Source organism: Bidens hawaiensis, unplaced genomic scaffold (genome assembly GCF_021521415.1).
Source record: "Bidens hawaiensis isolate Kalapana, Puna unplaced genomic scaffold, B.hawaiensis_p1.1 tig00050604_1, whole genome shotgun sequence".
Classification (NCBI taxonomy): domain Eukaryota; kingdom Viridiplantae; phylum Streptophyta; class Magnoliopsida; order Asterales; family Asteraceae; genus Bidens; species Bidens hawaiensis.
The window spans coordinates 18,524-32,632 of NW_027499067.1; the positions used below are offsets into that span (position 1 = coordinate 18,524).

The 14,109-nt window shown below is 37.5% G+C and overlaps 1 protein-coding gene across 1 annotated transcript; it reads left to right on the plus strand.

The window, feature by feature from the left end:
* The first annotated feature begins 10,689 nt into the window (after positions 1-10,689).
* Positions 10,690-11,736, plus strand: LOC143598637 (uncharacterized). Its single transcript, XM_077076805.1, has 3 exons — positions 10,690-10,844; positions 11,259-11,277; positions 11,368-11,736. The coding sequence occupies exons 1-3, from the start codon at positions 10,690-10,692 to the stop codon at positions 11,734-11,736; spliced, it is 543 nt and encodes a 180-aa protein (XP_076932920.1).
* The last annotated feature ends 2,373 nt before the right edge of the window (positions 11,737-14,109 follow it).

Consider the following 14,109-nt stretch of genomic DNA (forward strand, 5'->3'; position numbering starts at 1 on the left):
TGGTTGACTTGAGGTGCTTGTTGTGGAGGCGGGGGTGGTGCTTGGATTGCTTGGATGGGTTGGATGAGTGGTGCATTTAGTTGGGGAAGTTGGGGTTGGTAGGTTTGAAATTGGTAAGCTTGGGTTTGGTAGTAGGGTATGGTTACGGTTTGAGCTTGGTTGGCAAAAGTTAGTTGGGGACAATTATTGCGGAAATGGTTAGGATCTCCACAATTGAAGCAAGCTCGGGGTTGTTGGGGTTGGTTTGGTGGGTAGGGTGCATAACGGTTTTTGGAGTTTTGGGGAAAGTTTCTTGGTTGGTTTGGTTGGTTAGGTTGGGTTCGTTGGGCGGATCGGCAAATGGTGTTTAGGTATGTAAGTCCCCGGTGCAATGGTGATCGATACAAGATCCGCACGATGTCTAGGAGTGCGAAATCCTCCTAGACTCGCATATGGTGTTGGAGACGAAGAACACGATAACACACAAACAAACACACGAACGAAATAAATAGATCTGAGACCGCTTTATACATTAATCAAAACATATTACATACCGAAAGAGAAAACATGTTACGGCCGACCCGAGGTGAGCTCTACCTCGGGTCTGCCCACGAGACTCTCCCTATCTGTTTTCTCTATACAACTTTTGTGCTCTCACTCTCTTTTTTCTGATCAACACCTAACCCTAAACATAACATACATATATATAGATAAACATCTACGCGGGCTTGGGCTTGGGTCTATGGTGAAGTTAACCTAACTTCACCAACACGTGAAGTTGTTCTAACTTCACCAACACGTGAATTGATTCTAACTTCACCTACGACGAAGTTGGCTCCTTCCACAACTTCTCCCCCAACTAGTCGGAATTGCATAGCGACGGTCACAAAATGCACCAACAGACTCCCCCTTGACCGTTGCTCTCAATTCTAACAAACACAAAAGATCATCTGTTACAAAACATGCACCAACAGACTCCCCCTATTCTGTTGCTCTTCTGTGTTCTCCTTCTGGTAGGACATGATCTTCAGACATTGCACTGTGATCTTCAAACTTGAACTTCACATATATACGCAACATTAATTCTGTCTTCAACCAGCAGTGTCTGAAACTGTCTTGTAGCTTCACAAATCTACCAATCACCTGGCGTCTTCCATATAATATCTCCCCTTCAGTGTAAGCCCCTCCGAACTATATCGATCGAGATCTTTGACCTACATCCCGGTGCCTAATCGATCATCTCAACCATTCGGTTAGTAAGATAAGGTTCAATCTTCAACTACTCAACAGCAAGTGATCAGTTTCATTAGAAAACCACCTTGATAGAATCTAACACACATGCCCTGTAATAATCATCAAAAGCTTAACCAAGCCTTCATGATCTTGATTACTCGAGCATCCATGATCTCCAAAAACTTTATCACCAAATTTTTCCTCAATGATCCACCTTTCATATGAACGATATATAAAAATTTTCGTTCAAGAAAATTTCCCGAAAATACCCTTTTTTTGGGAATACCATATCTTGAACGTCGGAGGAAAAAGGAAAGCATATCGTTAACTTCACCTGATAACTTCACCCGTTAACTTCACCTGATAACTTCACCACCTAATAACTTCACCATATAACTTCACCACCTGATAATTTCGCCAAACAATAACTTCTCCAGCCAATAACTTCGCCAACCAGTAACTTCGCCCTTTGTTAACTTCACCTTCCAGTAACATCGCCAAAACCCTAAAATTCTAGCGACGACTTCGCCAAAACCCTATAACTTCGCCAAAACCGTCTTTTCCAACTAAAACCAGATCTGAAACGTGCCAAAAACACCAAAATGCAGATCTAGAACCATAGCATAAGAGCCTAAGGCTTTGATACCACTTGTAAGTCCCCGGTGCGATGGTGATCGATACGAGATCCGCACGATGTCTAGGAGTGCGGAATCCTCCTAGACTCGCTTATGGTGTTGGAGACGAAGAACACGATAACACACAAACAAACACACAAATGAAATAAATAGATCTACAGACCGCTTTATATATTAATCAAAACACATTACATACCGAAAGAGAAAACATGTTATAGCCGACCCGAGGTGAGCTATACCTCGGGTCTGCCCACGAGACTCTCCCTATCTGTTTTCTCTAGACAACCTTTCTGCTCTCACTCTGTTTTTTCTGATCAACACCTAACCCTAAACATAACATACATATATATATATATATATAAACATCTACGCGGGCTTGGGCTTGGGCCTATGGTGAAGTTTTCCTAACTTCACCAACACGTGAAGTTTTCCTAACTTCACCAACACGTGAAATTGTTCTAACTTCACCAACACATGAATTTGTTCTAACTTCACCTATGACGAAGTTGGCTCCCTTCACAACTTCTCCCCAACTAGTCAGAATTGCATAGTGATGGTTACAAAATGCACCAACAAGGTGGCCAAGTCGGTTACAAATGGTACATTGACGACAAGGCAAATGTGATGGGTGGTGAAGTTGGCAAGTGTTGCATAGTGGGAAAGTACCAGTATAGGGTTTTCGGTTTTGTGGAGCTTGGGTTTTTAGTAATTAGTCTTGGGTTTCTTGTTGTTGTTGTTGTTATGTCGGGAAGAGTTGGAGTAGTTTATGGCTTGTGGTGCGGGTTCAACGTTGGATTGAGCTGCTGGCTCGGGCTTGGCTTTCTCATTCGGTTTCTTGAGGGTTAGAGTACCCGCCTTCACATGATTTTCCAATAGCACCGGCTAAAGTGATGGTGTCCTCAAGATTCACGGGTTTGCTACTCATAACAGAGTCCCGGATTTGCATCGGTAGACCCCTAATGTATTTGTCAATTTCACGTTTGGTTGGAGTAACCAAATGAGGAACAAGGATGCTCAACTCAGGAAGCGGAGTGAGTAAGCGGCGTTATCACCACTTTCTTGTTTTAAGTTCCAAAATTCTTCCTCAAGCTTTTGGAGCTCGTTTTTTGGGCAGAATTTCTTCATCATGAGTGCCTTTAGATCGGACCATGGGAGAGCCATAGCCATTTCCGAATCTTGGAGGTGCATAACACTACCCCACCATGTTAGAGCGGTTTGTCTGAACATGCTTGACACGGAATTTGTCTTTTTCGCGTCGGGGCATTCGCTGTGTCAAAACACACTCTCGGCGATTCGAACCATTGCAACAAGGTAGTCGCACAATTGGTTCCGAGGAACTCGGACGGGTTAGCACTAGTAAATTGCTTGTACAAGTAAGATGCGGGTTTGGGTTCAACGGGTGCAACAACCGGTGCGGGTTGGGTAGCTTGGATTTGGATTATGAGTTCGGAAATCACCGCGGCCATTTGCTTGAAAGCAGTCATATGTCGGTTGGAGTTCTTTCGTGGATGAAGGCTAATCGGAGGCATGCTAAAAGATTATAAAATAATGGGATAAGTTTTAGGTAAAAAGAGATGAATACGAGGGTGTATAAAATAAAATAAGATTTCAAATTTTTATGATTGTGAATCCTAGAGTTAGTAAAGAGGAGATGTTAGTTTAGATAAAAATGTAAACCTTCGTATAGAAACAACGAAACCGAAAACAATAGTAAATAGTTTTTGAGAGGTTAAAGCATGAAAATTTGAGTTTTGAGATTTATAGAGTCAGAAAATCATGCATGAACCATCATGACTTGATATTCCAACACTAAAAAGTTTTATAAAACAACATATGGGAGCCTAAACATGTGTACGAACCACCGCAACTTTTTCATGTTTTCGACTCAAATAACGATAATAACACAATAAATCGAGATATAACGTCGTGTCTAAACACTAGTCCACGAACCACTGTAGTTCTATTGTTTTGACACCGAAAACAAGGATGGCGACCGGAACGCTCGCATTCAACTACATAAAGAATTGACAAATATATCGCGATTTGTGGCCTAGAAAACGAGCATTATAACTCAACCATCCCAGGTAAGTAAATCACCTTCGATTCTTGGAATCTTTTTGTCAAATGGTCATTTTATAATGTCTCGTTTTTTATGATGGCTACAAACAAGATATAAACGCAACCTTTAAGGGATTTGAAACAACAGGATCCAATTTAATCTTGTAATCCATAAAACACAATGAAAATCTACTTTTTGCGTTTTAAGGTAAGGATACCTTGGAAATACTATGAAAGTGCGTATGTGAACATTTAGGATATTGGTGTATTTTAAACAAGTTTATAAATAACATACGATATGAACAATCAATTATAGAGTAAACACGTATAAGCACACGTATAGGACCCTAAGCATAACAATTCTAGGTCGTTACGTCTAACCACCTATCTTATTGTCATGGCTCTGATACCAATCTGTCACACCCGACCAAAGGCGGCGTAACATGCCGAGGTGTAACGATTGCCCATAAGCACAAGACACTATTTAAAGCAACAATATTTAATAAACTAATTTCATTTCACAACATCGAAAATGTCACATAACAATATTCATAACAAAATATAGCAAATCAAATATTGTTCATTTTTGCTAATATCCTAAGGTATTTGTGACATTTTCTTCAAGCATCCATAATCAACCAAGATGTAAACCTGTAACATTTCATAAAATAAATTTTGTCAACACAAAGGTTGGTGAGCAATTCATAAGTTTGAGCATATAGATATAATAAGAAAGATCCACAAAACTAGTATACGAAACAATAAATAAAAGCAATAATTTGGATAAAATCGCTAATAGAATTACATTAGCGACACCTAACTATAAGGGGATGCCAAATAGTCTAGGATTTAATAGTAATCGTTAATTGCATTACGTTAACGACACCTTGCTACAAGGGGATGTCAAGTAGTGTAGGATTTATAGACTTTCACCAACCAAAAGCGTTAAACACGTAAGCATATAATCATTGAACACCAAATCGAGCAAGTATTTAAGTAAAGTATACAATAACGTTTGTGGTTTAAGATTCAAGTATAAAATATTTAGTTGAATAAGTATGAAATGTCACCCCCAGAATAAAGATAGAAAACGGGGTATGAAAGTACTTACATTCAAGTAATAAACTTGAAAACTTGATAATTTGAAGATTTTTCGGAACGACGGGTTTAGCGAACAAAGCCTAAAAGGAAAGAAGTTTCAGGTTTAGAAATGTTGTCTTGAAAGTCTTTAAATAAAATAAATATTGAGAAATGTAAACAATTAAAGTTTCAAGGTTTAAAATATAACTATTTGCGATTTATAATAATAACCCTTTAAAAATGTAAGTTTGCTCGAAACCGGGTTAAAGTATCAAACCTTATTATTTACTTAACCTATGTTAAGTAATAAGGTGGGTAAAATGCAAGAATGCAAGTTACTTTGGGACAAAGATACTAAAACGGGTCTTTAACGAGTGTTCGGGTTGTTGGTTCGGGTCTTGACAAATGGTCAAACCCAAAGTCAAATTTCCAAAATATTAATTGTTATGAGATAACTCATTAAAATATAATAATACTTAACCAAGTATGTAGATCTATTGTTTTAGAACCAACAACGTACATTAAGCGAGTGTTTGGTTTTGTCGATCCAAACTTTGTTATGAGATCAAGTTGGATCAAACATTTTCAAGTACTTAAGAAAATAATTAAAATCAGTTTTTAAACTATTTTTAAAGAAATATACAAGTCTTGATAGCTAAAAACACACTTGTGTGTCTTAAGCGAGTAAAAATTGGATCGGTTTGGTTTCCATCTCACAACAAGTTCATAGATGGATTCCACATACCCATATATCATAGATCTTGTATAATAATGTACAAATGAAAATATTTAAGTCCTACAACTAAAAAGTCAACAACAAGTCTTTTTAACAAAAGTTCGGTTTGGTTCGGTTTCCATCTCACAGTAAGTTCATAGATGGTCTTCACATACCCAATACTTGTACATGTGACTAACAAACTAAAATGAGCAAAAGTTAAGCATGGTTAGTAAGCAATAATAAAGTTAGTTAAGTATATATATATATATATATATATATATATATATATATATATATATAAGACGAAGTTCTCCATGAAGCCTTGACTCACGAGGTCCGAAACCACACCGACCGGAGCCGGAGAAGTAACTACCAAAGGTAACAAGGGGTATTATATTATATATATGTTGTGCCACCATAAACAAGTATTAATAAGGTTAGATAAACAAATTAGAATGAAAGATTAAACTCAGTTTGACTTTTAGAAGTCAAATCTTCAAGAACAACTAATAAATAACCTTTGAATCTTTGATGTTTTGAGAGAGAAATGAGAAATGTAGCAGGGAATTATGGATGAGAATAATGGTGTATATATAGGGGAAGAGGTTGGGTCAAAGATGGGTGTTTGTATCAAGATGTTGCATGAAAATGGATCAAAACAAAGCATAAAACAACAAAAATACGTAGCTGTGCAGACCCTCTAGTCGCGATACGCGACCATTGCCTTCTTCCCCCATCGCGTAGCGCGATAGGGTGGGTTATCTGGTTTTCCAACTTTTCAAACTTGGCAGTTTTGGCCCCCTAATTTCGTTTTAAGTGATTTTTACGCGTTTTGAAGACCGAAATGAATTTTTTGCAGACCCAACAAATGTAAAACAATATTGTAACATAAAATCCATCATTTTGATTATTTCGAAAGTGTCGGTTTACAAAACGGGTCGGTTTACATAATAAAAATTTACAAAATGAATACAAATCGAGACCCAAAATTGACGAATGTCACAGGAAAGAAAGTACACCTGAGAACCCGAACAAAATTCAACTGGTAAGAATCAGAAACCCAGCGAATTCAAGAGGAATTGGAATGGGAACCCTGGAGGACAGTTCAAGAGGAACTTTGGAGATGGACGGATGTTTGCTGCCAACACGAAGGGAACCGAAGGAAGCTTTGGACAAGCGCCTTCATGTAACAAGTGTGGGAAAAATCATAATGGTGATATTTGGAAATGAAATCGGTGCAGCCGGTATGGTCATGTGACACGCAACTGTTACACCAAGATCATACCATCCGGTTCAGGAAACCAAAACCCGGGATGTGTCAAATGCGGTGTTGTAGGACATTACAGGAAAGACTGTCCTAAATTCAAAGGTCAAAACACCAAAGGCAAGACATTCGAGTTGAACGTGAAAAAGGCCCGGAAGGATTCATCTGTGGTCACCGTTACATATCTTGTCAATAATCACTATTCTTATGTGCTTTTCGATACCGGAGCTGACTTAATCTTCGTTTTCCAAACAATTCGAACCTCTGCTAGGATAGTAGCCAGTAAGTTAAATACCAATTATTCCATCAAATTAGCTAATGGAAAGTTAATCGAAACCAGTGAAGTCGTATGTAACTGTAATATTATATTAGCTAACTGTAAGTTCAATGTCGATCTCTTACCCGTCGAACTAGCAGTTTTGATGTTGTCGTAGGAATGGATTAGATGTCCAAGAATGGAGCCGAGATAATATGTTCAGATTAGCTGGTTCACTTGCTAATCAAAATGGTGAAACCCTGATCATCCAAGGCGATCAATGTAATCCCGAGTTAAAACTCTCCAGTATCACAAAAACCCGTAAAATGCTACGCAAAGGATATCCGGCTTTCCTCGTTAATGTAGTTGATACAAAAGCAAATAGCGAAAGATTGAAGATATTCCTATAGTCCGAGATTTCCCAGAAGTTTTCCCTGAAGACCTACCTGGATTAACTCCTCAGCGTCAAGTTGATTCAGGATCGATTTGGTTTAGGATGCCGCTCCGATAGCTCGATCTCCGTATAGATTGGCACCATCGGAAATGTAGGAACTATCTAATCAGCTTCAGGAATTACTGGAAAAATGATTTATAAGACCAAGTTTCTCACCTTGGGGATCTCCAGTCTTATTCGTAAAAAAGAAAGACGGCTCTTTTCAAATGTGCATCGATTACCAAGAACTGAATAAACTCACTATTAAGAATCAGTACCCACTACCGAGGATTGATGACTTGTTTGACCAGTTTCAAGGGTTAAGCTATTACTCGAAGATTGACTTGCGATCCGGATACCATCAGTTACATGTTGCAGAAGAAGATGTTCATAAAACCTCTTTCAGAAATCGTTATGGCAACTATGAATTTTTGGTCATGCCGTTTGGTCTAAAGAATGCACCCGTTGTATTCATGGACCTTACGAACAAAGTTTGTAAGCCATACTTGGTTAAATTCATGATAGTATTCATCGATGATATACTTATCTACTCACGAACTAAGGAAGAACATGAGCAACACTTAAAATCAATTCTAGAATTGCTAAAAGAAGAAAAGTTATATGCCAAATTCACGAAGTGTGATTTCTTGCTTCGAGAAGTCCACTTTCTAAGGCATGTAATTATTGAAAATGGTATCCATGTTGATCCAACAAAAATTGAAGCAATTAAGAATTGGGAGACACCAAGGTCACCCACTGAAGTGCGACAATTTTTGTTGGGATTAGAAAATGGCTTAAGGACGATTGGAATCTTCTCAAACTCCCTGAAAATGGCTAAGTATAGACATCGGGCACACTTAGGCTTCTGAGCAAACTTTTACTTAAGCCTGGCAAGGTATTTTGCCTTCTGGGCAAGGTTATCTTCTTAAAGTCTTCTTTAGTGTCAATCCGAGCAGGGTTCACTATGTCTAGCAAGGTTGTTCTTCATAGCCAAGCAGGGTTTGCTTCCCAGCAAGCTCTTGGCTAAACCAAGATTTTGAAGCCAAGTATTTTGGAAGATCTTGCTAGGTTATTCATTAATAAATAGTGGTCCGAGTATGCTTGAAGAAAGTTGATAAGGAATTATCTTAAGGACTTTGTTGGGAAAGGTTCAACTCCGAGCAAGCTGTAGTGCTACCAGCACAAGTCTACAGTGTTACAAGCACACTTGTGTTTGCTCAATAAGTTATTCATTAACAAGAGTTGAAGGGATCTCTGAAGAACAAGTTTGCTCGTAGGATCATATCGGGCAAAGTATGCTATGGTCAAGAAGATTGAAGTCTGCTAGGTGAATATTTTCTTTGGAAAATATTCTAAGTTAAGTATACCTGGAGAACTGTTCCCCAGCACACTTTGGTTACCAAGTCTGCTCGAAGAAGACAAAAGCTGCAAAGCTTACCCGAAGACCTGTTTTACACTTAGAATCTTTTGTAATTTGATTTACTAAATATGTATCATTAATTAGGGTTTCTAGAATGAATGACAGCTGTCAGGTAGGCCTATAAAAGGAATAATTAGGGCACGGCTAAAAGAGACGGACGTAGACGTGAGACGAGAGATACGATTAAGAAAGTCGATATTATTCTGAATATTGATTGTGACGGCTGTTCTTTATTGCGTCCTGACAAAAACATTCCCTTTCTGTTAACCCTGATTGATTCCTGTTTGTAATAATCTTTCTATAAATGGAAATCTTTTGAGTAATAGTCTGTATTTGTTTACTTTAGTAATTTTCAAGCAACAAATATATATATTGTGTTAGTTACTCCGTCGTTAACACGACATTTGTTCATACCCTAAATAGCAAGTTGTTAACTTGTCTTCAATACCTCACGGTGTGGGTTACGACAGTTGTGTAGTGAGCGTTGTTATACGAGGGACTGACAAGTGGTATCAGAGATTGTGTCCTGCTATTTGGGTGTAGAATTGTTGCTTATTGTTGACGATTTGAAGATTTGAAGATAAAGAATGACGTTAGCTGAAGCACTGTTTCATTGATCTGTGATGTCAGCAACTCTGTTTCTTCATTTTACTTCCAGATCTACAACTTTTGGTGTCTTCTTTCTCTCGTTTATATTAAAGTTTGAATTTTTATCTTTAGATCTTGCTCTTACTTGACCAGATACATCAGATCTGAGGATTTCATCCACAGGTCTATTTATTTTTCAAAAGAATTTTAAGAGTTTGTTTAAGTTTTTCAACTTTTGTCCTCTGTTTTTCAAAAATTTTTGGGATTAGCTGACTATTAACGTAGATTCATTGAGAATTTTTTTTATAGCCCAACCCTTAACCAAACTAACCAAGAAAGATAAGAAATATGATTGGACAGAAAAATAAGAAGAAGCTTTCCAACTGCTTAAGCAAAAGTTGTGTAGTGCGCCAATCCTGTCCCTTCCAAAAAGAACCGATAGATTCATAGTTTACTGTGATGCATCACGATTAGGTCACGGATGCGTGCTTATTCAACGAGATAAGGTGATAGCCTATGCATCACGACAACTCAAAGTGAACAAGAAAAAAAATACATAACTCATGACTAGGAATTAGGAGCAATTATCTTTGCTCTCAAGATTTAGAGGCATTATCTTTATGGCACAAAGTGCACGATCTTCACCGATCACAAAAGCCTCCATCACATATTTGATCAGAAAGATCTAAATATGAGGCATCGAAGGTGGGTGGAACTACTCAACGACTATGACTGTGACATTCGCTACCACCCGGGTAAGGCAAATGTTGTAGCTAACGCTCTGAGTAGAAAATAAAGAGAGAAACCACTTCGTGTGCGTGCATTAGGATTAACAATTCAAACAAGTGTCACCACTCAAATCCGTGATGCACAAAAAGAAGCTTTGAAACCTCGGAACATAAGAACCAAGAGATTGCGGGGTCTTAATCGATCGAGTTTGGGTACCACGTTATGGAAATTTGTGAAATCTGGTAATGGATGAAGAACATAAATCCAATTACTCAATTCACCCAGGATCCACTAAAATGTACAAGGATCTCCAAGAATTCTATTGGTGGCCAAACATGAAGAGAGATATAGCGGTTTATGTCAGCAAGTGTCTGACATGTTCAAAGGTGAAAACTGAACGCCAGAAGCCATCTGGACTGTTACAGCAGCCTGAGATTCCACAATGGAAATGGTAAAACATTACCATGAATTTTGTGACTAAGTTGCCAGCTACCTCCAATAACCACGATTCTATTTGGGTTATTGTAGATCGATTGACAAAATCCGCTCATTTCATTCCTATCTGCAAGAGAGATAGCTTAGAGAAGTTAAATCGATTATATCTGAAGTAGATTGTGGCTAAACATGGCGTACCTGTTTCCATTATCTCTGACAGAGATGATCATTTTATTTCTCGATTCTGGCAATCTCTGCACGAATCTTTAGGCACACGTTTAGACATGAGCACCGCTTATCATCCCTAAACCGATAGTCAAAGCGAAAGAACCATTCAAAAGTTGGAAGATATGTTGCGAGCCTGCGTTCTCGATTTCAGCAAAAGTTGGGATACTCATTTACCGTTAGCTGAATTTTCCTATAATAACAGCTACCACTCCAGTATTAAGGTGCAAGCTTTATACGGGAGAAAATGTCGATCCCCTCTTTGTTGGGCTGAAGTTGGCGAAAAACAACTGACATGACCTGAAATTGTTCAGGAGACCACAGACAGAATCTTCCAGATCAAAGACAGGTTGAAGGCTACAGCAGACCGACAAAAGAGTTATGCTGACAATTGCAGAAAACCATTGGAATTCCAAGTGGGAGATCGAGTACTATTAAAAGTCTCACCCTGGAAAGGAGTAATCAGATTCGGGAAAAGAGGATATCTGAGTCCTCGATACGTTGGACTATTCAAGATCACCGATCGAATTGGTCCAGTAGCATATCGACTCGAATTCCCTTCAGAGTTGAATGGAATAAACGATGTGTTCCACGTATCAAATCTAAAGAAATGCTTATCCGACAAATCATTGATTGTTCCTGTTGAGGATATTCGAGTTGACGACAAGCTTCGATTCGTCTAAGAGCCCGTAGAAGTCATGGAGTGGAAGATACAGAAGCTTAGACGGAATTGAATCAAGTTAGTAAAAGTTCATTGGAATGCGAGGCTAGGTCTTGAGTTTACCTGGGAACGACAAGACCAGATGAAACAAAATTATCCCCACCTATTCCCAGTAGAGTCTGAAGCCAATGACACTTCCTAAATTTTGGGACGAAATTTCTTAAAGAAATGGTATTATTATTATTATTATTATATTATTATTCTTATTAATTTTTGTTAGTGTTTTAATTTCTTTAAATAAAAAAATAGAAGGACTAAAATATCCTTGAGTTATCGATGAAAATTATTGAAGTTAACGATTTGGACGTAGTTGACAAAAAATAAAAAACCTCGATGGTCCAGTTGCAAAAAAAAAAAAGTTTTTGAACGAAAGTAGCATAAGTAAAGTGATAAAACCTCATAGACAATTTTGACATTTTATTGTATTAGTTATTAAAGTTATGTAAAACCAAACATAATAGTTAGGGTAAACTTAAAATACAAAGGAAGACAAAAATGAGAAGTGTGGGAAAGATTTGTAGCAACCCAAAAAACCCCTCAACAAAAAATTCGAAAAATAAAAAATAAAAAAATCATAATTCAAAATATAAATAAAAAACAAAAAAAATTCAAAAACCAAAATGTTTCCCCCGTCATCCATGTTCCAATAAATAAATAACACGACGAAAAGACACAATGTCGAAAAGAAGGGCACAATACCGAAAATGAACAAACAACACAATGATAAATGAAAAAAAAGACACGATAGGTCGCAAAATTTAGCACAATGCCGAACAAAATATAACAAATGTTGAATAATATAACACAATATATAGAAAAACAACACAATGTCAAGTAAAAAAGACACAATTAATGACGAAAATAAACACAAAAACGTAATGATAAGTAAAAAAGACACAATGATATTTTTTCCTCAACATTGTGTTTTTTCCGAGTTTTTTTTAGAACGAGGAAGACGGTGGAAACATTTTTGCGTTTTCACATTTTTTATTTTTTATTAAAATTTGAGTTTTGATTTTTTTAAATTAATCTTTTAGGGATTTTTTGTGGTTAGTAATCTTTCTTATCCTTCTCATTTTTCCCATTTGTAGAATAATTTAACCATAATAGTTATTACCCGTATATTGAAACCAAACAAATAGTCATCGGTAGGTTTGGTTTTAATGGTCATGGTTTTGTTCTTTATTACGGTTTTCTCAGTTTTTTTTTGGTTATTTAGGATCAGTTCTGTTTTTTCGGTTCTTAACAAAACACAAAACCAAAAATCAATATTTTGTTTTTTGCTAAAGTTCAAAACCGTTGTCGGTTTCAAATTCGGTCAACGTTTTAGGTTGTTTAGATTTCAGTTTGATTTTTTTGGTTTCGTGCGCACCCTTAGAGAAAAAAAAAAGAAAAATACTCTATTGATTATGTATGTATAAATGACATCTTTTTTTATATATAAATTCGGGTTTACCTTTTGGTTTTGTAAATAAACATTTATATTGGGTGAAAGAAACACAAAATATAATAACAAAATAATAAGACAGAATTACAGAAATTATCTTTTATGTTTGTACTAAATTTCATTGCTTGTCCTTTATCTTCAAAACTGATACGTATCATCCTTTACGTTTACAAATATAACAACTTTTGTCCTTTAGGCCTAACCCAGTTAGTTTTTCTCGTTAAGTGAAGTCATATGCCTTGCACATGAGGGCAAATTAGTCTTTTTACTCATTTATTTAAAAATACATTTAATAATAATAATAATAAAACATTAAAACTCTATCCCTTATTCTCTCTCTCTCTCTCATATGTTGTCGCCACCACCACACCATAAAACACCAGTCACCATCAACACTCACCATCTGAGCCCCCACCCGCCACCTCTGTCATCAAAACACCATTGTCACCACAACACCACCGGAGCCCCCACATGCCATATGAAACATTAACTATTAATCAATCACCGTTGTCGGAGCCGGCACATGCCACCATTGTCATCCATATCCACCTCCACTATATAATCAAAGATGAAGGGCCTGTCCTAATTGCCTAAAAGGCCACTTCAACCACCATCTGGAAACCACTGCTACCCATTGTTATAGGGTTTGTGAAACCTTAACTGCAGAAGCGATCTCAAATCTGGTTAATTTTGCTTTTACGTTGATGAAATCGATGCTTCATCGGCTGATTCGCCGGTAAAGGTTTACTCCACGAAACTGTGAGCTTCTAGAATGTGGTCCACGTTGATTTTTCTTTAGCGGATGGCGAACCTCCGGTGGTGCAGCTTTTCCGATAAGGCTACCGGCGGTGCAGCTTTTCCGATAAGGCCACCAGAGCCACCAGAAAC